Source organism: Leopardus geoffroyi, chromosome D4 (assembly GCF_018350155.1).
Source record: "Leopardus geoffroyi isolate Oge1 chromosome D4, O.geoffroyi_Oge1_pat1.0, whole genome shotgun sequence".
In the NCBI taxonomy this organism is placed as follows: Eukaryota; Metazoa; Chordata; class Mammalia; order Carnivora; family Felidae; genus Leopardus; species Leopardus geoffroyi.
Window position 1 is genome coordinate 59,961,029 of NC_059342.1, and position 24,186 is coordinate 59,985,214.

Below are 24,186 nucleotides of genomic sequence, written 5' to 3' on the forward strand. Positions count from 1 at the left end.
AGTTTACTTAGCTGCTTAAATGAAACTGAGGCTTAATGATGATGTGTAATCAGTTAAGTTGAGATACCAGTACTTCCCTAGTGTGTTGTAAAGGAAGAAATAAAAAAGGCTTAGGGAAGATCTTGAAATAAATGAATTACGGACACCCTGCACAACCACCCACTACATTCCCCAAGGGGCTCCAGAGGACATCTCCCCTATGACATTGGGAAGTTCATTAACAAGGGGAGTTCTGGTATCCTTGAAAAGCTCGGTGTGTGCTCTCCTCTGTTGGCATATATGATTGAGAGATGCCACCCTTGAGATGTCCCCTAGGGATGGTGGGATTGCAGAGGAGCAGAAGCCAAGTGGCAGCATTTAACTGCCAAAGACATAGCAGGGTGCAGCTACCATGATGGCCAGTAGGATGAGGTGACATCCTTGTTTTGACTCACAGGGATCTTTGGCAGTGTCTGGTTGTCACAGTGTCCCTAGGAAAGAAAGAGTGGACATCCTCCTAAAATGTTACTTGCTGCACACAATAGGAAAACTGGTGTCCAAAAGCTGATTTGAATCACCAGGGTGTCTTATCCAGTTTTCAGACCTAATGTAGAAGAGGTCAGGTATCCTTGCAGAAGGATGCTATTCAAATTCTATAAATCCTCCCTAAGGCCTAACTAGAAGGATATCTGTCCATTTACTAGAGTGGCTCCCTGTAGCCCATAGTGAAAGGAAGGGGCATTGCCTCACTCAGGGCCCACATTCAAATCACAGTGAACCCCCCTGTGGTTACTTCCCAGGTCCTGCGTAGAAGAGACGCATTGGCAACTGGCAGAATCTCCACATGAGTTCTGTGACACATGGAGTCAGGGCTATTATAAGAGGCAGGGCCAGGTGAAAGCCCCTTGAACTTTACCTTTTCACCTGGAGAGTTAGCAGCTGCTATGAGCTTCCTCATAAATAATTGAAGGAGGAGTCACCTTGCCACAGGGAGGATTCATTTTCTTAGAAGACAGCACAGTCTAGTCTCACTTGAGGAAAGCATTTGTCTCCTTTTAACATGCCCTTAGCTCTGCTCCTTTCAAAGTAATAGTATGTCATTATTGTGCTAAGGAGCATTTGGTCTCTTCTGGAGCCAGTGTCAACATAGAAATGTACAGTTGACCCTTGAGCAACATGGATTTGGACCGTGCAGATCCACTTGTATGCAGATTTTTTATAGTATAGTGCTGTAAATGTATTTTCCTTGTGGTTTTCTTAATAACATTTTCTTTTCTCTAGCTTACTTTATTGTAAGAATACAGTATTCAATGACATAATTTTATATGTCAATTCATGGCATATTGAATATGTGTTAGTTGACCATGTTATTGGTAAGGCTTCTGATCAACAGTAGGCTATTAGTAGTTAAGTTTCAGGGAGTCAAACTCCCAAACTATGCAGGTTTTCAACTCTGCAGATGGTCAGTGCCCCTAACCCCTCCACGCTGTTCAAGGGTCAACTGTAGTTGTTTTTTTCTTATTCTCTTCTCAAATGTCTTCCTGTTGCAGGGGAGATGGTTCTCTGTTCATCCTGCTGCATCACATCCCTAATTTGTAGATTCACTGATTCATTTTCATTCAACAATCTCTCAGAGGGCCTGCTACTGCTTGCCAGGCCTGTGCGGGGTACTGGGGTGGGGGGCGGGGTAGATGAGTAAGCCAGGTGCTGTGTGCTCAAGAAGGTGGCCTCAGGAAGGCAGATTGGAGGCAATAAATAAACGCTAGTTCAGAAAAGTGCTTGGGGAAAAGAGTCCACCTTCTGGAAAACATGTTCCCTAAACTGATCCTTGAGGAGCCAGTAAACGTTGTCTAGAGAGAGGGAAAGCTGTGTGGCTGAAAGCTTGAAGACCAGAGAGAACATGGCACAGCCAGGAACGAGGAGAAGTCTCAGCCCAGCTGCGGTGCTATGGAGAGTGCAGAGGCCAGGAAGGTCAGTGAGGGCCAGATCACTGTCCTGTCTCAGCCAGCTGAGAAGCTTGGAAACATGGAATCCAGGCCAGTAGCTCAGGCCTGTGTTGCTGTCTGACAGACTGACCCTTTAAAGGTGTGGGGTGAAAAGGGATAGGAAATACACACTGAACAATCAGAGGATAAGTCTTTGAGGAGAGTCCTCTCTGGTTCTCTGTTCTCTTCAGCATCTTTTCCCAGAGCTTCTACCAAACGCAAGGTTTGTGTTGTGGCCACCTGTGCACATTGCCACCTGGTGGACAATGCAGGGATTACAGACCTAGCAATAACATTCCTCATTCATTAGTTCCCTCTATACTTCCTAATAATTCAAATGAACCAACGTGCTGAGATAAAGCACTCTCGGTTAGGAGGAGAGAACAGAAATGGATACAGATAATCATTGTGTGCTCAGAGGTATGAGTCTCCCTCCCTGAAGCAATGGGGTTCTTGAGGGAGATCAGGGAAGGCTTCACAGAGGTGATATCTGAGCTGGGTCAAGTAGGGAGAAAGGGTCTTTAGAGACCACCTCTGACATCCTCACTTTACAGAGGGGTGTTACTGAAGCACAGGATGGGAAGAAACTTACTCAAAGTTACAGAACCCTGCAGAACCAGAGCAGAGCTGGGGCGAGGACCCAGGTCTCTGGGTGTCCTGGCCCAGAACTCCTTTTCCAGTACGTGGTTTGCCTTCAGTTAAAATGGGTCCCTCTCCTGGTGCTATGGAAATAGCCTTTGCAGGGTCGGTCTGCTGCTCCGGGCTGTTCCTGTGCAGCCCCAGCCCAGCACCTTGACCCAGTGTGCCTTCTTGTGCAATAATTTCATTGTCTGCATTCCATCTGTGATCAGTTGCAAAGCACCAAAACCTTCCTCAGGGAGGACACTGTTCTTGAGCCAAGATCTTGGCCAACATGGGAAGAGGGCCCAAGGTATGTCCCTAGAGCACCTATCCTCAGAGACTGGCATACTTCTTGGCACACAGGTACTTCGTAAATATTGTGACATGAATGAATGGGTGAGGGCAGGGTTGGCGGATGGTGCCTGTGAGGTCAGTCCAGATATCCTGTGGACTTACCGAGAGTTGAGTCTAGTCCAGGAAGATACAGGCCAAAGTCACAAAGGTCACTGAATGCCCAGTTAAGGAGTTTGTCTTTATTCTACCAGCAGGGGGAGCCAGGCTTATTTGTGACAGAGAAGAGACAGGATCAGACTATAAATTTCATTTCATTCTTTTTCAAAGTGAGAAAAATTGTCCCTAGTCGGGGGTCATACCCGCTCCCAAAAGTCATCATTGTTACTTAATGAAGAAATTGCACTAGATCATCTGGATATCTGGGTTCTTCTGTTTCTAAATTTAATAATTAAGCTGGCCATATGTCTTTGGAATAAATAGAGGCTGTTCTGTGATAAGCTCCCAATGCTCAGGAAATAAGCATGGCCTTTGTGAGGTGCTGCTGGATTCCCTTCTGTCATGTCACCAGAACTCTGAACCCTGCTAAATACATGGTTGCAAGATAGTAAGTCTGCCTAACCTGGGTTCTTTCCTTGCTCTCTGCCAACCACAGCACCATTACATAGCTCCTGGGAAGAGGTCTCTAGTGGAGTACTATAGGGCTCTATTCTATTCAGGGTTTTTATCGATAACCTGGATGAACTCAGCAGAAGTATCCAAATGCCGTCAAACTTCAAAAGGGATAGATGTGTGTTGATGTGCATTGGATAGAAGAAGCAATATTTAGAAAAGTTGCATAAGTTAGAACAGTAGAGGGAAATCAGATGTTGAAATGTTCTACAAATAGACGTCAAGTTCTTTATTTAGATTCAACACTAAAATGAAAAAAAGTGAGGGAGGGTAAATTAAATCTATCATACAGGGTTGTGTCCAGGTTCAAAGGGGTCATGTCTGGAGCATCGTAATTCCTTAGAAACAGGTCCCTATTACTATGGATGATATTTTGCTGAACTTGAGCATTTTAAAACAAGTGTTTTAGCCTTTCTCCCACTTTAAAGTGGCTGCCTTCCCAGCCTCCCCAGGGCAGTTGGTGGCAATTCAGTAATGACCCTTCCTTAATAGTGTAACGAGAGGATTGTAGAATTGAGGGAAACCACTATTATAATCCAAGAATTTAAAATAGTCATTTGAAGCCCAGATACTGGAGCCAGGAAGCACCTGGAAGATGGGCTCTCCCGGAAGAGATAGCATCTCCTTGTGTCTGGAAGGAGCTCACTTTGCAATTCTTTTGTCTGAACCATGTGGCATGAATGCACCAAGAACTGCTTCTTCCAGGGAAGGAGAGGGTCTTGTTTTCGAGGAAACACATTTCCAGTGTTTCTTTGTTTCTGGACACCCAATAACAGAGTTATGTTGGAACCGATCCTCATACGTCTCTGACATTTTCATTTTCCTTTCATTTTTTTCAATTTTGAGAATAAGCATTTACAAGGCCTCACCTGTATCCCAGATGCATTGAACCAGATCTAGTCATGGCTTTAAAGCCACTATGATCTATGAGGGGAGCTGAGACTCAGACACAGTGACCTGTGATGTGACTGTATACTCTGTGTCCCAGTCAGTACCCAGCAGAGAGTAGGTGTCCCCAGGTGGCTGAGGTTCATTGAGTGCTTAATATGTGTCACTCACCCTCCTAAACGCTTTATGTGAATTAACCCATTTCAACTTCATATGACCATGCAGCATGAATACCTTATCTCAGATTAAACTGAAGATCAGAGAGGTTAACAGTAGCTTGGTCAGAATTATCCAGCTAGGACACAACGGAGCTGGCCCCAAAGTTCGCACTCAGAATCCCTGCAGCTGAGTGCTTCTCCGTAAATATGTGTTACATAGCAAATAAAGAAGGCCTCCATATGTGCCATGAAAGAGATGTAGACCACATCAAGAAGAGGAAGATTACACCATAGTGACCAGGAGACACTTGGTGACAGATATTATGCTTGAACTAGGACTTACTGAACAAAAACACTGGTGATAAGCAGGAGGGGGAGAAGGTGGTCCATGTAGGAGTGAAGAGATCAAACACATATGGCCTGAGCTTGTCAGTTGTGGTGTCTGTTTGCTCCCTGCATGATCCTCTCCCACTCTACCATAGGTGATCAGACCAGGGGTGTTATGGACTGAATTATGTCCGCCCCTCCAATTCACATGTTGAAGCCCTAACCCCAGCATTTTAGGGTGTGTTTGAAGATTGGAACTTCTAAAGAAGTAGTTAAAATTAAAGTGAGGCCATTAGGATGGGCCAAATCCAATCTGATTTGTGTCATCCTAAGAAGAGGAGATTAAGACACACAGAGAGAGAGACACCAGGGACACACAGGTACAGGGGAGAGGCCACGTGAGGACAGTGAGAAGGCAGCACTCTGCAAGCCAAACTGAGAGGCCTCAGTAGAAACCAAACTTGCTGATACCTTGATCTTGGACACCTAGCTTCCAGAACTGTGAAAGAATAAATTTCTGTTGGGTAAGCCCCACTGTGTGGTGGTATTTTTTACGGCAGCCCTTAGCAAAGTAAGAAAGGGCTATGAGACTGAACCAAAGACAGAAGAACATAGACTGGCCTGTGACCTACTTGGGGATAAAGAGAAACTGGGGCAGAGCTTTTCTGTTATCGGTTAGAACTGGGGGACCCTGCAAAGGAGGGGGGTAGTCAGCAGTGGTGAGTTGAAGCCACAAGAGAGCAGAAACCATAAAAAAGCAAAGGTGCTGAACCATAAAAGAGATTGAAGCAAAAATGCCAAAAGGAAGAGAGAGAGAGAGACGAGAAAGACCCCTCAGCCACGGGCGTGGAGGGACCGTTCCCAAGAGTGGCTTCAGTTTCTAGCTCATTCCCAGGTTGGGTCCCAAACCCCTGTGGGGGAGTATTAGGAAACCCAGCTGGCTAAAGGCAACTTGAGTGGACTCTGTTCCTTCTGAAAGATCCAGAGAAGTGTGAAAGGCTGTGTTTAGTGACAGATTGGCAACTCACAAAAAGTGTAATGTGTGCAGGAAACTAGTGGAGATCAGGCTGGAAAAGCAGGTTGAAGCAACTCCTTGGAAGGTTTGGAATGCCAGGGGCAGGAGTGCAGGCCATGGGAGGGCGCTTGGCAAGGGTGAGGAAGGTCCTTGTCTTCTAGTGTTGATGCAGAGCCCCAGGCTCCTTCTGCATTGTGGATGCACCATCCCAAACACCACCTCCTCCGAGCAGGCGGAAGGGAAAGGAGGAAGCCAGCCCTCCCACACAGAGGTGAAGGGATGGGTGAGAACCACTGGGAGGCAGAATGAATGGAGCGAGACCAGGGGAGGAGCCACAGAAAACCTATGGGGGATGAGAGTGTGGTGGGGCCATTACCTGGCCTAGGAGCTGATGGGTGTGGTGAACTGACAGACGGGGACATCTGGGGTCTAGTTCCCGTTTGGCCTGGAAGACCATTCGGGAACAGTGTGGCCATTGAGAATCCATGGCCATTGTGGTAACTGGGAAATCTTAATTCATCCTCAGCAGCAAGAGGCATGCTCTGCCCCGATCAGGATGCAGCCACGCCTTATATTCCTGCATCTCTGTGTGTGTTATTTGGTTCTTGGTCCCGCTGACAAGTGCTTAACTCTTGCTCTGTGTCTCAAGGTCAGCCTCCCAAGACAGATGGTCTGCTGGGCAGAGTGTCCATCACAGATAATAGGTTGACATAGTTTATGACAGGCTGCTCTTGGGCCCGGCACCTGGTCCGGTGGGCAGTGCCCTGGGGCAGAGTCCTGTGGCACCAGGGCGTCTGCTCATGCCCTTGGCACAGCTCTGCGGGCATGGCAGGCTTTCTGAGGCTTGGCCAATCCCGTGAGTACACTTCCCCTCCTAAGCCTTAGTTTGCTTGCCCTTCAAATAAAGGACTTGGACCCCATGATGCTTACAAGCCCTCCATATTCTGTGCCCCATCAGCTAGGGCAACATTTGCTATAATGAATAAGCCCACGCTTGCTGGCTTATTTGCAGTAGAACTTCATTTCTTGCTCACGGACCAGTGTGTGAGAGGACAGTCGGTGCAGAGGCCAGATTCCTCTACATAGTGACTCAGGAACCCAGGCTCCTTCCATCCCATTGCTTTAGGGTGTTTGAGTCCAAAACCAGCAGATGGAGAAGGTAGTAAAGACACACTTGCTTTGGCCCAGAAGTAACTCCTATCATCTCTGCTCACATTCCATTGGTGAGCCTTAGTCCCATGTCTGTTCCTAGATGCTGGAGCCTGGGGAGTGTGGCCCTGGCTGGACAGATGCTTCCAAGCAGCAGCCTCACGTTATGAAAAGGGAACAGGAATCCTGGTGGACAGCTAGCTGGTTCTGTTGCATGGGTGGGGTTCAGTTTTGAACTTGTCTCCAGCCTCTTCTCCCAGCAATGGGTGACCTTGTTTCCAAGGAGAATCTTGAAGCCCGTGGTCCTAGTTTCCCACTTTATTGCCTTGAGGCAGAGTCCTACTTTATTACCTGTCATAATTTTTATAGCTAGCCAAAGAGGCTTTTGCTGCTGGGCAAAGTTCTGATAGCTCAGGGGGCCCACTGCCCACACGAGGGGGCTAAAAGAGATAGCAAGTGTCCAGGAGAGAGGAAATAGGAGGGATGTTCCTGCTTTGCAGGAGAAGAGGAGGAAGGGCAGAAAAATAACCAGTTATGTTCTGAAACAAGGAAGAAGGCTGCCTGCCTGCTTCCATTTCTCTGGTAAATATTTGACTGGATGTTTGCCTTTTCTCTGAGGTTTTTGGGTGCTGTGAAGAGAACTGGGCAGAACACCAGAATATCAGAAGCAGTCAATAACCAAGAGGCCAGAGAAGCTCAAAGAACAATCCAGAGAAGGAGATTGCTCACTGGGACCACAGGCAGTGCTTTCCCACCAAGATGATTTCTGCAAACTCCAGGTGAGTTATCAGGTCACACGGGACACACAGGACACACAAGTCACACAGGACAACCACATGTTCATGGCAACTGTCTTCTTTGATGTCGGTGATTCATGGAAGCTGGGAGAAAGGCATAGGTTTAGTTAGTTTATAGGTTTAGTTAGGTTTATATATGTGGGTTGTATATATGTGGTTATAGTTGGTTTATAGGTTTTGTTAGGTTTATATATGTGGGAAGAAACCATGGATGGGTTCCTGGGTCAATGAACAGGTTTCTGTTTATCTTCAGTTTGGAGCCAGAGTAGAATGGGAAGAGCCCAGATATGGTGTTGAAAGACCTGAGTTGGAATCCTGGCTCTGTAGTTTCTGGGAAATCTGAAAACCTCAGTTTCCTCACCTATAAATTAAGTGTAATAACCCCAGCTTTGTGAAGATCATGTGAAAAAAGAATGTGAAAGGATTTGAGGTCTGTGAAGTCCTGTACAAATGCCAGGAATTAAGAATTCTCACATTGAAACTTGTCTCCAGCCAAACACTGAAACTTAAATATTTAATTAAAAAAATTTTTTTAATCTTACTTAAATCTTAAAAGACCTGAAAAGACTAGCCCAAAATATGACAGAAAGTAGAACTGTCACTTTCTGGTGTCGTCGTGTGTCTGGTCAGATCGTCTAGGGATGCCATGGAGGGTGAGAGACAGAAGAGGCATCATGGAAAGACAGACGGAGTCTAGACTGTCTAATGGGAGTCCCTTGGGAAAGCAGATGAGGGTTTCCCCACTGTCTGCGGGTAGAGCTTCCTTCCTATGAAACCTTTCATGAGCCAGAATGCTATCAAGCCATTACGTGGAAACATTTTTGAGCATTCCCAGACCCCAAAAATAACCTCTCTTAGGCTTTTCTGTTGCCTTCGGACACATCTTGCCAACAGGTGCACAAAAATAGATGGAGATGAAGTACCAGTGCTCACAGACAGTTCAAAGCTCTGGCGGCTTGATGGAGATGCTGAGTGTGCTCCCTGGGGAAGGAGCTTGGTGGGACCCATCTCCCTATGGGGTGCCTGCTGCTTCTATAATGGCTCGCTGCAAAACAAACGCCGAACACTATTTTTGCTTTTGGCCTTTTCTCATAAAGGGGAAAATCCTCTTTGGATTTCTTTCAGTTAGTGAAAACAAGTAGTAGTGTATGTCATTTATAAAAGCAAAGTGGCATAATGTAAACTTTTGAAAAGTGGGGCATACCTGTACCTGGAGTCCTGGGCACAGGGAAGGAGGGACAAAGCGTGAGGGCAGTGGGTGGAGAAGGACATGGGACAGGAAATAGACCAGAGGGTGGCCTGAAGGACAGGTGGACGGAAAGGAGAGTCAGCTAGGTGCTGGGGGACACGAATTAGGAAGCCTGAGGGCACTGGTCTCTTTCTCCCCTCATTCCAGCTGGGCTCCTTGGGCTGGGAGGGAAGGGCTAAGAGGGAGCAGGGGTGTGTGGCTGGATGTGGACTTCAGGAAGGTCACTCTGGTCACAGGGTGGAGGAGAGATGAGGGGGCAGTGCGGGAGGTATGGGACGTGGCAGGGATTTGACCCTGAAGTCCAGGTGAGGGTGAGGGGAGCCTAGACTGTGGTGGTGGCTTTGGGGACGGAGACATGTCTGGATTCAGCAGGGACTGGAGGGTCTACCTGACAGGGCTTGATCTGGGGGTGTGTTGGAGAGCGTGCCTCTGCGTCTCTGGCTTGGCCTAATGGGTGGACAGTGGTGCCATTCCTGACATGAGGTTCCCCAAGGAGGAACAGATTGGCAGGACTGTTCAGTTGGGACATGTTAGACTGGAGTGCCACGGGACATCCCAAACAAGATGACCAGGAGGCAGGCAATTGGCTATATGGTCTGGACTCAGAATAAAAGTCTGAGCTGGACCCCGAGAATGTGGCCCACCCCATGGGCCCGGTACCCTCTGGGCCCCGGACATTCTTTCAAAATCAGCCCCATGCCCTCCACGGCCTCCATGCACTCCTCCCAGGACCGCCTCTTTATCATGGTCATCTCCCCGGATCCCAGGCTGGCTTGTCCGGCTCTTCTTACAGGGCAGGGCTCAGGCCTGAGCACATCGTCCAGATTTGTCTGCCCAGTGAAGAGTAGGGGGTCACTGTCTTCTCTGAGGACCCCAGACACAGAACCTTTATCAATGTCTTCATGTAATTTTAATGTGTGAGTCTGTTTCCTGTGTAGAAAATATATGAAGGTTTCAAATTCCAGCTCTGCCACTTGCAAGCTGAGTGACTATGGGTATTTACTTCACCTCTCCAAAGCCTCAGTTTTCCCATCCATGAAGTGGGAATAATAGTCCTTGCTGCACAGGCTGTGAAAGGGTTAAGTGAGATAATAACTATAAAATCGTAGCCCCATGCCTAGCACGGGATGAACCTTCAATAAACGGTACCTAATATTACTGTTATTTTATTAAGGGAGAAGAAATGAAAATGAGCGTTGCTTTATTGGACGTTTAATAGAGTAGGGAGTACAAAAAGGGGCTTTTATCTTCCTCAGCCATACATTTTTTTGTGGCAACTCTCTCTGAACTTCTCAGACATGGGTGCAACACCCCCCCCCCCTACTCACCGTCTGAAGCAGGGTGCCCAGCCACGCTGACCATTCCTAGCTTTGCAGTAAGCTCAAAATGAACGGGCGAGGTGAAAGCAGAGGAGAGGAAGCAGAGACCTGGACACAGAGGGACAAACAGGGGGGTCATGGGAGAAAATGGAATAAAGACACAAAAGACCAATTAATACCTCATCTCTGATCCTCACAGCTTCACGTTAGTATCTGTGTTTGAGTCCCCTCATGGACAAGTGACAGCCTGTTTCTGAACCTCGCTCTCTAAGGATCCAGCAAGACCTCGGGGATGAGAACGCTGTGTGGACCGTAAAGCCCCAATCTTCCCCATGGTGCCCATAGCTTGGCACAGGGGACCATCCCATGGCTCATGCCCCAGTAGAGAGCTCTGTTCCCAACCTGGCCAAGCTGATTCTGTCTCTCTGAGACACTGGTGGACCTGGGGCACCCAGCCAGGGTGTCCAGCTTTTTTGTACAATGGCTTCTGTGTCTCTCAATAATGCTGGTGCTACCCCAGGAGAGTGCCCCCCGGCTCCCCTGGGGGCCAGGCTGCTGCTTGAAATCTGCCTCTAGCTTGTGGAACAGCATCTGGGAGAAGCAGCTGCAGGGAAGGGGGATGCAGGCCTCAGTTAACAAGGCACCTTTCATACCCATTCTTTTAAAAAATTTTTCTTTAAAGTTTATCTTGAGAGAGAGAGGGAGTGCTTGTGTGTGCACATGAGTCAGAGAGGGGCAGAGAGAGATAGAGGGAGAGAAAATCCCAAGCAGGCTCTGCACTGTCAGTGAGAGCCCTATGGCAGGGCTTGATCCCATGAACCATGAGATCATGACCTGAGCCGAAATCAAGAGTCGGACGCTTAACTGACTGAGCCACCCAGGCACCCCCATACCCATTCTTTAAATAATACAGGGAAGTGATGGAATTCCACCCATTCCACAGACAAGCAACTGAGGCTTCAGAAGGACAAATGATTCACCCCAGGTTGCAAGTTATTTGATTCCAAATCCCAGGCTCTTCCCTCCAGACAGATCTGAGGTCTCACTTGAGCATGAAAACACCCCATACATGCCCTCAAAAGGAGGTTTCTGACCTAAGGTGACCATTTCTGGTGGTACAACAAGGTCAAAATGAACGGGCACAGTCAAGGCCAAAGAGAAGGAAATGGATTTGGACACACAGAGGAGATAGCCCTGGGGGAAAAAAATGGAATAAAAACAGGATGTGTATGTATTTCTCCTGATTCCCAGAGAGTCACAGAAAGTAACAGAGACAAAGCATCGAGGAGTAAGAGGGAATCACAGAGAAGACACATAGAACTTTCTGGAAAGGCTGTCAGAGGCAGGCCTGAAGTGGGGTTGTGGGGCTGGGAAGAAAACAAGAGATCTGTTGGCAAGGTGGCTGCCTGTGTGGGTTTTATGATAGTCATGGGCTTAATTTTATTTTATTTAAACAGTTTAAAGTTTTAAAATTGGAAGTATGTATATTTATACAAAGGAAGAGGGACTAGTATAGTAAACCCATGTACATATTCCCATTGCCAAATTCCATGGCCAGTCTTGTTTCAGGGGCACCCCCTCTTCCAGGCAACCCAGCATCTCATCATGGATTTCAGTTTTGAAAGGAAGTTTGCTTTCCCCCATGCAATTCTAGAAGCTGTGCACAAATGACTGACCCGCACACAAAGTCAACTCTTCACAAGCCCTCATGAGCCTCTTGTCTTCATCTGACAGAATCCACATTACCCTGGCCACAGGAGTGGAAAATTACATTGAGAGGTCCCAGAATGTGAGTCAGAAAGTACCTATGTGAGGGTCCACATTGCTAGGGTTCAAGTCCTGCTGGCTCCTCCACTTATTAGCTGAGTAGGCTTGGGTGAGCTTCCTGATCATTCACTGCCTCAGTTTTCTTATCTGTGAAATGGGCTGATAATAGTACCTCTGTCACAGGACTGTCAGGAGGATGAAGTTAGTTAATAAATGTGTAGCCCCTAAAGCATAGCTTGGGGCACAGTGGGCCCTTGAGAAATATTATCTGTCCCTCTACCCACTTAGGGAACGTTAGTGAGCACCTACTGGTGCCGCACGCTGGGCCAGGAGCTGGGCATGCGGAGATGCATGAGAAGGGTCTCCGTCCCCAGGGAGCTCCCCATCCAGTGGGGACACAGACCCAGGAAAAGACACTTCTAAGCAGTGGCCTGGCTGCTATGACAGTGGGCTGTGTCCCAAGCCGTTCAGCCTTCTCCATTCACAAGTGGCCAGACTGAGACCCGCAGGCCCTCTGAGCCTAAGGAGCCAAGGCGCTCAGCAGCAGAGCCAGGTGGCCTGGAGGCAGTTGTTCCCGGCCAGTCCTCTTACATGAGGGTCTCAGAAGCAGGTGGGTCTGGAGGGTGGCGGGGCTATTCTGGGCAAAGGTTCTGTGCTTTGGGTCACCCTGCCAGCAGCATGGAAATGGGAGACGGGTCATGGGGTCAGGCGTGGGCAGCTGCCATGGCTACTGGTTAACCAGGTGAAGGACTTCGATTCAGCTCACTGCAGGGTCAGGGGCCAAGGGCAGAAGAGTCCCCGACACCCCGGTGCCTCGCGGGGGGCCAGGCTGGCTGCCCGTGCCATGCACTGGATTGGGAAGGGCTGGCAGCAGACTCTCCAGGGACAGAGGAGCAGACAGGGTCTGGGATCTGAGGAGGTAGAAATGGAGCCTGGGAGAGTTCCTTTTCAGCCCAACATAAGGCAAATCCCTTATCTTTGGTCAGAGCTGTGCAGAAGTGGGAAGGGGATGGAAAAGAAGACCAGTTCTCATTGAGCATGAGGCGAGCACTTGACTCTCACTGTGTCTGATAATCAGGCAGCCTGGAAAGGAGGCATTAGATCCACTTTCAGGAGGAGGAGAGTAAGGCCCAGAGAAGGCATGGCTCACCCACCATCACACGGCTGCTGGGGGGTGGGGGGAGGGGGCTGGGCTCGCTCTCAGGTCTGCCTGGCTCCCTGTGCTTTTCCTCTAGGCCCCGTGAGATGGAAGGGTTGGAGAGGATTCCTACCCCTGGAAGTGCTTCCCGAGTGTGGGTGTGGGGCTGGGGAACGTCCTAAAAGGCATTCAAGCATCTGAAGGGGCTGGATTCCAGAGCTTCTAGGTGACCAGGTGGGTGTCTGTGATCCTGACTGAGTGGATGAATGTTCTATCTCAGGGGTGGACAGGAGGCAGCTGTGCCATACGCGTGTCCACCGCACCCAGCACTGCCGGTTTCTCAGTCTCCCTCCCCTCCTCCCCCTTCCTTCCTTCCTTCCTTCCTTCCTTCCTTCCTTCCTTCCTTCCTTCCTTTCTTCTTTTCCTTCTTTTCATTCATTCATTCATTCATTCGGCACCTACTTGGATTTGTTATGTATGTACCTGTCCCAAGGCAGAAGCTGGGGGTAGGGCTGGAGTGGAAGATGGTTGGAGTTTAAAGCTGAGTGAAATGCTCCTTGCTTTGGAACAGCCCAGGCTAAAAGTGAACGCCGAGGCCTGAAGAAGGCCCCTGCAGCAGGAAGTGATGAGTGCCAGAGAGCGATGAGGCTAAGGAGTGGGGGTGGGGGGTCCTTCCCAAAGAGGCTGGAGGGACGGACTCTGGCACCAGGGAGACGAGCCAGGGCAGGAGGCTGGTGCAACACCCCGAAGGGCAGGTGATAAGGGCTAAAGAGTTTCCAGATGACCTCACCTGCTGTTACACGTCAGAGCAAGGCCTGGTGTTTGGGAACCCCTCCGTACAAGGACAAATACTTGCAGAAGGTGCAGTGAGTCAGAGGCCTTCGGGGATGGTGCGCCCCGGCCCCGGCAATCACCTCATGGTCAGGGTTTCAAACGGCTGATGGACAACCATTAGTGGGCTGTAAAATTAATTTAACGGTTATGACCAGCACTTTACAAAATGGAATGGACCAGAACAAAATGAATAGAATTGAATCAGATTAAAAATAGTAGAGGATATGAAGGGTATTGTGTTACGAAAATTTGTTCTGCATGTTTGTGCACGGCTGTGTGTACACGCACACACATGAACTGGGTCATGGCTATAGTGTGTACTTGACCACAGCTATGACTCGTAGTCAGAAAACTTAAAAACACTGAACGGGGCCAAACTCCTCATTTTGCAGAGCATGGGAGAAGAGGGTTGGTTGGAGCACTGGCTCTGTCCTGTGTTTTTTCCTCTAAACTTACCTTTCTCCCAAAGCTTAGTTTATATTCAGACCAGTTTACAAACTTGAACAGCCTCCTTATTTTTGTCTGTGCCCAGAGCCAGGGCCACATCTGCCCAGCAGTGTGCCAGGGAATGTGTAACAACTGGCTGTCTGAGAAAAATACATACATATATTTAATATAAATTATACTGATAAAATGGATGTATCACACAACTCACAGGTGATGAAATATACAATGCTCTTTATTACAGGTTCCACAGAATCAATTAATTCTTGCGGAATGCTTTCATCGATTTTTACTCAACTCTTTTATCTAGAGCCAACCTGTAGTTGATGAATGAGCATAGTTTCAACATGAATGTTATTTGATATTTTTATTTACACTAATGAGTAAGACAAATGTGAAACAATGAAGGCAAGGGTTAGGTCAAAACTTCCCTCATTCATCAATCGACAGAAACTATTTCCTAGATAGGATAAGAGTTTTTGAATTCTGGGAGAATATTTCTTCAATTTTTTTTTCCTGTTATTCACAGTGTAATAGCTACAAACATAGGTTTAAATGTAATCTGCATTATTAACGTTTTCTCTGTCACTTTTTTAAAATGTTTATTTATTTTGGAGAGAGAAGGAGAGTGCACGCAGGGTGGGGGGCAGAGACAGAGAGGGAGAGAGAGAATCCCAAGCAAGATCTGCACCGTCAGCACAGAGCCTGATGCGGGGCTCGAATTCACGAACTGTGAGATCACGACCTGTGTGGAAACCAAGAGTCAGACGCTTAACCGACTGAGCCACCCAGGTGCCCCTTCTCTGTCACTTTATAGACAGTCTACAAAACAATAAAGCAAGCCCTGATTTGTAGTGTCTGGCCTATTTGCATGGTGTAAATATTCCCGCTGTGGCCAGTTTCAAGGTGCATACATGAAGTCGCTGAATATGGGTGTGGAAAGAGATAACTCAGTAGCACGCCATAACATAGTTTCCATCACACACATGCAAGAGATGTAAATAACTTCAGGAGCATAGATAATAGTATCATCATTAGAAAGTGATGGGTTTTGAATCTTTGCTACCTTTCTTTTTAGCAGAACTTATTTAATTATAAGTTTATATAATTTAGTTTTTAACAGCGCTGGTGTTTCACAATGGGCCTGCGAAATTCCTGATAAGGTGATTCAAGCCAGCCTGAGCACACTATTACATCTGCCTGGAACTCTCAGGCAGGATGGCAAGGAGGCTGTGCACCAGGGGATTGATGGGATTCCCACAGGTGGGTCAGGGTGGCCCAGGAGCGGACAGCCCAACACACAGACTACTGCATTGCTGGAGGTGTCACAAGGACAGGCAGGCACCCACACACACATAAACACATGCAACATACATCCACACACACCTCTTCCTCCTTCCCTAATCCTTCTCTGTGCTGAGCACCAAGGTCCTGCAGCTGCCTGCCCACAAGGTGCCTGAACTCACTGAGTTTCACCTGAAATAGTCCTGGGCGTCCTGACTTTTTCTGCTCACTGGCCCTCTCTGGGCCTCAGTTTCCTCAGGGAAGTTCCCTTGGAATGTTTTTAAAAAAATTTTTTTTAATGTTTATTTATTATTGAGAGACAGAGAGAGACAGAGCATGAGCAGGGGAGGGGCCGAGAGAGAGGGAGACACAGAATCTGAAGCAGGCTCCAGGCTCTGAGCTGTCAGCACAGAGCCCAATGTGAGGCTCGAACTCACGAATAGTGAGATCATGACCTGAGCTGAAGTTGGGCACTCAACTGACTGAGCCACCCAGGTGCCCCTGAATGTGTGTGTGTTTTTTTTTTAATTTAAGTTCAAGTTAGTTAACTTATAGTGTAGTATTGGCTTCAGAAGTAGAATTTAGTGATTCAACACTTACATATAACACCCAGCGCTCATCCCAATAAATGTCTTCCTTAATGCCCGTCACCCAGTTAGCCCATCCCCCACCCACCTCCCTCCATCAACCCTCAGTTTGTTCCCTGTATTAAAGAGTCTCTTAGGGTTTGCCTGCCTCTCAGCAGACATTCCTGAGCCTCTCCGTGCCAGGCGCTGGGCTGACCTTAGGAATCAGAGATGAGTCTGTGGCGTGTGAAACCTCTCCTGGCTTCAGTTCCTTGTTTTACAAAGGAGATAACACAACCAGCCTCACGAGATTCGTGCAAGGATTAGATAATCTAAAATGGCAGAATTCCTAGGCCACAGTGACACATATTAAAGTGACATCCATCAAGGAAAGCTGTTATCATATGTTTAACTTACTACTATGGAAGGATAATGTTGGGGCCAAAGGAAGCAAAAGGACTGTGGGGCAGAGACCCCTCCCCGCCACAGGCAGGGGATCAGTAGGGGGTGTTGGAGACAGGAGCTGGGAATTCAGATGACCCGTCATCTAGATGCACCAGCTGTATAGCACACCTCAGATTGGCCATCACAGCATTTTATTAATTAAGTAGTTTTTTAATTAATGAAGGGCACCTGGGTGTCTCAGTTGGTTAAGCGTCTGACTTTAGCTCAGGTCATAATCTCGTAGCTCGTGAGTTGGAGCCTCATGTAAGGCTCTCTGCTATCAGCACAGACAGCCTGCTTCGGATTCTCTGTCTTCTTCTCTCTCTGCCCCTCCCCCACTAGCTCGTGCGCCCTCTCTCTCTCTCAAAAATAAACATTTTTCAAAAAGGAATGTTTTAACTAATGAAAGATTTGTAATTTGTACCACCCCAAACCATACATGTTTTCACTTTATGCTGATTTCACACCCTTCTTTACCTCAGAATGGTGTTTTATAGCTTAGGAACTACCTTTAGTCTTTCCCTGATTACAGAGCGACCTGTTCATTCATTCAGCATGTGTTTATTGCCTCTACTTTGTGCCAGGCACTGTTCTAAGCTCTGCAATAGACGGACACAGCTGTCAAGCCGCATATCTCTGTGTACTGCAATTCAGAAAAAATCGTAAAAAGTCAGTCGAATGACCTCAAATGCCACTACCCAGAGATGACCACTCTTCACAACTTGGGATCAAGAAAGAATTTTCTTTCACTTTATGGTATATCATAAACACCTTTCCAAGGCATCATCCGTGGAAAGCAGATCTTCTGCGTTTGGGGGTTTTGTCTTGGGGCTGCCCTGTAGGTGTTGTCCACCCTTCAGCATTCCTGCCCCACCAGCCCTGGACCCACCAGGAAGCAGCATGAGTAGTAAAGACCAGGGAAGGGGCCTCAGTGGCTTTTGAACTTGGGTTGACTGCAGTATGTTTCATATGCTCACTGCAGTGGCTGCTGGAGAGGAAATGCAGCCCAGGGGTTTCAGACTATGCAGCTGGGGCCCCTTAGAGGGCAGCACTGTCCACCCTCCTGGAGCTCACCTGTTCCCAGCTGCTGCCCACTCTCCACCCCTGCCAGCAGGACGCAGACCAGGCGGTGACTCTGCACAGGCAGTCACCCATCCAGAGGAGTCTGACGGACCTGTTATACCCACACAGAGATTTCCTTTCTTTAGTAAACGCATTTTCTTTCCTTGATTGAATGAAGAAATCAAGTTTAGTCAGATCCCATTTTTGCTTAAAATTATAGAGGTTATAAACACGCATAGTTATGGAAGGAGAAGGGACTTTTATTTACTACTTTATACATTGGTAGACATTTTGAGTGTTTTACAATGAGCGTATATTACATTTCAAACATTATACACACACAAGAGAGAGATTGACAGAGTGAGGGATAGAGAGAGAAAGAGAGCAAGAATCTGGGCATTCTAGTACATATCTTTAGGCACCTCTCTGAGTATTTCCCTAGCTTATATTTTTCAGAAGTAGGATTCCTTAATGTGGAATTGCCATATTTTGAAAGTTCTTCACGTATATGTCGCAAAATTAATCCTCAGAATGTTTATACCAGTTTATACTCCTACTACCAGGAAATGGATACTAACTTGTTTTAATCTTCAGTAATGCTAGGTAGTATTTTCAATAATTCTCAATTTAATAGATAAGACAACACTTTATCTTAATTTCTACTGTTATTACTAGTTGCAGTTTTAAGAACTTATCACGCATTTGTTATCTCTTCTTTGTTAGAGGCTTACTATTCTTTGGACATCTTTGTTCTTGTGGTGTTTCTCTTCTAGTCTCAATTTTATTTTTTTCTCTTCCTGTAGTTTGTTGGAGCGATTGAATTTTCTTTTTCTCATAGATAACTCTTTAATGTACGTTTTACACTGTATTTGTATTCTTCCGGCAATTCCCTGTGTACTTTTAACATACTTACCTAGAACTGCATTTTTCTTATAAAGCCCAGAAAGAGAAAACAGGTTTCTCCATCATCCTGCTAAACAGGAGAATGTGATCCTGCTGTTCTCTCTGCATCCACACCTGGCCTCAGCTCGCCCCTTCCCCCATGGGACTTTACCTCCAAATTGGCATTTCACACATTTTGTTTCACAATAACTACTTACCTAGATATTTAACACGATATTTTACTCATTTTTGTGTTGGCTGTTGCCTTTAAGTCCTTCTTCTTCCTAGACTCCTCTTTCTTTCTTTCTTTTTTAAAGATTAATTAATTAATTAATTTTTTAAACGTACATCCAAGTTAGTTAGCATATGGTGCAACAATGATTTCAGGAGTAGATTCCTTAAGCCCCTTACCCATTTAGTCCATCCCCCCCTCCCACAGCCCCTCTAGCAACCCTCTGTTCTCTATATTTAAGAGTCTTATGTTTTGTCCCCCCCCCCCGTTTTTATATTATATTTGCTTCCCTTCCCTTATGTTCATCTGTTTTGTATCTTAAATTCCTCACATGAGTGAGGTCGTATCTTTGTCTTTTTCTGACTAATTTTATTTAGCATAATACCCTCCAGTTCCATCCACATAGTTGCAAACGGTAAGATTTCATTCTTTTTGATTGCTGAGTAATACCCCATTGTATATATATACCACATCTTCTTTATTCATTCATCTGTCGATGGACATTTGGGCTCTTTCCATAATTTGGCTATTGTTGATAGTGCTGCTATAAACATTGGGGTGCATGTGTCCCTTCGAAACAGCACACCTGTATCTCTTGGATAAATACCTCATAGTGCAATTGCTGGGTCGTAGGGTAGTTCTATTTTTAGTTTTTTGAGGAACTGCCATACTGTTTTCCAGGGTGGCTGTACCAGTTTGCATTCTCACCAGCAGTGCAAAAGAGATCCTCTTTCTCCTCATCCTCACCAACATCTGTTGTTGCCTGAGTTGTTAATGTTAGCCATTCTGACAGGTGTGAGGTGGTATCTCATTGTGGTTTTGATCTGTATTTCCGTGATGATGAGTGATGTTGAGCATTTTTTCATGTGTCGGTTGGCCATCTGGATGTCTTCTTTGCAAAAGTGTCTATTCATGTCTTTTGCCCATTTCTTCACTGGATTATTTTTTTTTTTGGGTGTTGAGTTTGGTAAGTTCTTTATAGATTTTGGATACTAGCCCTTTATCTTATATGTCATTTGCAAATATCTTCTCCCATTCTGTCAGTCGCCTTTTAGTTTTGCTGATTGTTTTCTTTGCTGTGCAGAAGCTTTTTATTTTGACAAGGTCCCAGTAGTTCATTTTTGCTTTTTTTTCCCTTGCCTCCAGAGACGTGTTGAGTAAGAAGTTGCTTTGGCCGAGGTCAAAGAGGTTTTTTGCCTGCTTTCTCTTTGAGCATTTTGATGGCTTCCTGTCTTACATTGAGGTCTTTCATCCATTTTGAGTTTATTTTTGTGTATGGTGTAAGAAAGTGGTTCAGATTCATTCTTATGCATGTCGCTGTCCAGTTTTTCCAGCACCATTTGCTGAAGAGATTGTCTTTGTTCCATTGGATATTCTTTCCTGCTTTGTTAAAGATTAGTTGGCCATACGTTTGTGGGTCCATTCTGGCATCTCTATTCTGTTCCATTGATCTGAGTGTCTCTTTTTGTGCCAGTACCATACTGTCTTGATGATTACAGCTTTGTAATACATCTTGAAGTCTGGGATTGCGATGCTTCCAGCTTCGGTTGTAGAGTCCTCTTTCTTATTTCTTGAGAGTTTCCTCCATTGTTTTTTTCCAGAGAAGGTCTTTTGAGTCCTTGTGTGTCTAAGAATGTTATCTATGTTTAAAGATATATATTTATTTAAATGTATATTTACTTAGAATCCTGTGCTCAGGGATTTTTTTTTTTTTTTTTTGCCTGCTATTGCTTTTTGCACCCCTCTATTTCCTCCTAGATTTATGCTTCTTTTTAAAATTTTTTTTTAATTTTAATTAATTTTGAGAGAGAGAGAGAGCACAAGTGGGAGAGAGAGGCAAAGGAGAGAGAGAGAGAGAGAGAGAGAGAGAGAATCTCAAGCAGGCTCCACACTCAACGCAGAGCCCAATACAGGGCTCGATCCCATGATATTGGAATCATGACCTGAGCCGAAATCAAGGGTCCCATCTTAACCAACTGAGCCACCCAGGCGCTCCTAGATTTATGCTTCTACAGGATTTCCTGTAGCAATGACCTCAGAGAGGTTCCATATTAACTTCATCTCCTCAGGGGTAAGTTCCTCTTTCTTGAATTTTTGACTCCCTTTTGTGGTGTTATCTTTCCTCAAATGTTTGATGGCTCTTGATTGTGTGCTCATCTTTGTGACTGAGCTGGCCACTGGGGTACCTGCTTTGTGGAGGGTGGCTAGTCCTAAGGCTGCTGTCAGGGCAGTGGGATGGAGGTGGTACCGCTAGGTGGGGTGCCTCAGGGGCTGTCTGGAAGCTGAAGCTTCTGGTCCCTTGCAGGACCATCTGTGATCCAGAGCACTGCCCCCCCACCTCTTACCCATATACACTACTCTTGGGGACAACACCCATTGCCTCTGACTGGTCAGCAGGGGTGGGAAGACAGTTGGGTCTCTGTGAGACCCCAGTTCATCATTCCGTGGGCTGCTGACAACCCTGTCCTGTTACACTGTGAGTGTAGAACCTTTCGTTGTGTGACCCCACAGTCTGTGGCCTCACTGACTCACTCTTTTTCTCTTTGTTTTAGTCCCAGTTGCTCTCCATCATTCGGGTCTTCTCATAGTTTCTGTGCCCCTGATAGACACCCTTCTTGCTTTCAAAATCTCTGTTTTCTTTCTTTTTTAAAAAAAAAATTACATCTTGGGGCACCTGGGTGGCCCAGTCATTTGGGCTTCTGACTATTGATTTCAGCTGAGATCATGATCTCATGGTTCATGGGTTCGAGCCCCGCATCAGGCTCTGTGCTGGCAGTATGGAGCCTTCTTGGGATTCTCTCTCTCCCTCTCTCTCTCTGCCTCTCCCCACTCATGTGTTTTCTCTCTCTCTCTCAAAATAAATAAACTTAAAACAATTAAAAAATAACATCTTTATCATTTTGAGGGTTTCATATAGGATGGGGAGACTGATGCATGTTCTCAGTGTACCTTCCTAAAAGCAGAAGTGTGAGCTTTACAGTTCTATCACATTTCTGATGGCCTGAGTTCCTGCACCTTCTCCACTGCTTCTAGGGTCTTTCAGACCTATGGTTAGACATAACTGGGGAATACTGGGGTTTTAAAAGAGCTCCGGCGTGGGGGTGTACCCTGCTCACGGGTTCCCCAGGGGAGTGGTCTTCCCTGAGACTTCTGAGGGAAAGGCAGGAGCTGGCAGGGGAATGGGGCCTGGGAGATGGCCGACGTGCTGCAGGGGTGGGAGACAGAGTCAGCACAGGTCTGCGGGTCCCGGTGAGCACGTAGACAGGGTGTATTGGAGTCTGAGCAGCAAGAACAGAGTTTACTAGGCACAGAGTCAATGTTCTTCTCAAATTGATACTGGTTGCATAGTACATGATCATGTGATTGATCAAAGTACTTCTGAATAAAATAGAAGTCTTTTTGTTTCTGGCGCCTGGGTGGCTCAGTCAGTTGAGTGTCCAACTTTGAAGCCTGCTTCAGATTCTATGTCTCCCTCTCTCTCTGCCCCTCCCCCACTTGTTGTCTCCTCTCTCTCTCTCTCAAAAATAAATAAAAAATAAAAATAAAATAACAAATACAAAGATCAGATGATTGGGGTGCCTGGGTGAGTCAAGCATCTGACTCTTGATTTCAGCTCAGGTTGTGATCCCAGGGTTGTGAGATCGAGCCCTATGTCAGGATACTCTCTCTCCTCTCTGTCTGGCCCTCCCCCTTCTCCCTCCACCTCTCTCTCTCTGTCTCTCTCTCTCTTTCAAAAAACAAGATAAGATGATCTTAGTGGTGAATAAGCCGAACTCCTGACAGTGATGCTCAGTGCTGATGGGTCAATGCCTGCAGCAGTGACTGATGGTGTGAATGTGTTTTTTGGCTGTTTTTCAGAACCAGGCAGCTAAATGGCACCTGTGTCAGCTCAGTGGACATGGAGCTCTTCCTCCATTACTCCCTCATCCCATCAGTAAGTAAAGGCAGAGGAGAGCAAGGAGCAGAGAGGAGGGGAATTGGGTCCCTCCCATACACAGACTCCCCAAAGGGCCTGAATAGGTCAGCAGAGAGACATCAACTGAATTTCCTTGACTTGCTTTCTTATATTATGCACCAAAAAACAGGCGGAGGAAGGCTTTTAACGGCTGAACAGTCAAGGACACTGGTTTGTTAGGGATTCAAAAAAGGCTCTTCTAAGGAAGTAATGACAGCTGAGGTCTGTTGGAAGATGTAGTCAAGAGCCTTTCAAGCAGAGAGGAGAGCATGTGCAAAGGCCCTGTGGAGGAGGGGAACGGAGAGTGTGAGGAGCCAAGAGGGCTGGCGTGGCTGGAGTGGAGAGCTGAGGTAGAGTTTTCTGGGAGGTGAGTGGGCCTGGGCCAGGTGGAGCCCTCTGGGGCTCTGTGTGAAGGAGTGGTGTCTGCATTCTAAGTGCAGTGGGAAGTAACTGGAGTTTTCCAGCGTGGAGCTTATGTGATCAGTATTCTGTTTTGAAATGATCACTCTTGTTGCATTGTGGGGATCAAGGTGGAGGTGGGCCAGAGAGGAGACGGTTCAGATTTTAGCTCATCCTGGATGGGTGGTGGTCAGCTCAAGATGTTTGGGAGTAAGACAGTAGGACTAGCTAATGCATTGGATAGAGTAGCTAGGGAGAGGAGGGGTTGAGGACAACGTGGGTTTCTAACTTGCATGGCCAGAAGGATGGCAGTGTCTGTCATTCACTAGTTAAGGAGAACCAGAAGAGATCTGGGTTTGGGGTGGATGAAGACAGGGCAGGGAGGCAAATCGTGAGTTCCGTTTAAGACATACTGAATTTAAGAAGTGCCAACTCTGTAGTTAGATGAATAGTTGGGGAGCTCATGGACAAGGTCTGGGCTGAAGAGTCAAGCTGAGTCTTGTGGGCATTGGTGGCCATTGAAAGCATGGACATGGGTGAGAGGATCTGCTAATAAGAGGAGTGATCCTTGGACTGAATGATGAGGAAATCCCGACTTTAGTGGTGGAATAAAGAATAATCCAGCAGAGGAGACTGAGAGGTAATGGAGAAAACTCAGAAAAGCACTGTTGATGGAAGCCTAGGGAACAGGGTGTTTCTCAGAGGAGGAAGTGGTCAACACTGGAATGC

General features: G+C 46.7%; 1 protein-coding gene across 4 annotated transcripts in view; it reads left to right on the top strand.

Moving 5' to 3' along the window:
• LOC123592900 (stimulated by retinoic acid gene 6 protein-like) overlaps positions 1-24,186 on the top strand; it is a 63,582-nt gene that overhangs the window by 2,266 nt on the left and 37,130 nt on the right. The window contains exons 1-3 of one of the 4 annotated variants that reach the window (XM_045468333.1): positions 7,533-7,864; positions 13,453-13,589; positions 22,962-23,037. In XM_045468333.1, coding sequence (XP_045324289.1) covers positions 23,002-23,037 — 36 coding nt within the window. In that variant the 5' untranslated portion in view covers positions 7,533-7,864; positions 13,453-13,589; positions 22,962-23,001. Of the gene's footprint in view, positions 1-7,530; positions 7,865-13,452; positions 13,590-22,961; positions 23,038-24,186 lie in introns of those variants that run through there. The other 3 variants (XM_045468332.1, XM_045468334.1, XM_045468335.1) reach the window with 3 other exon arrangements.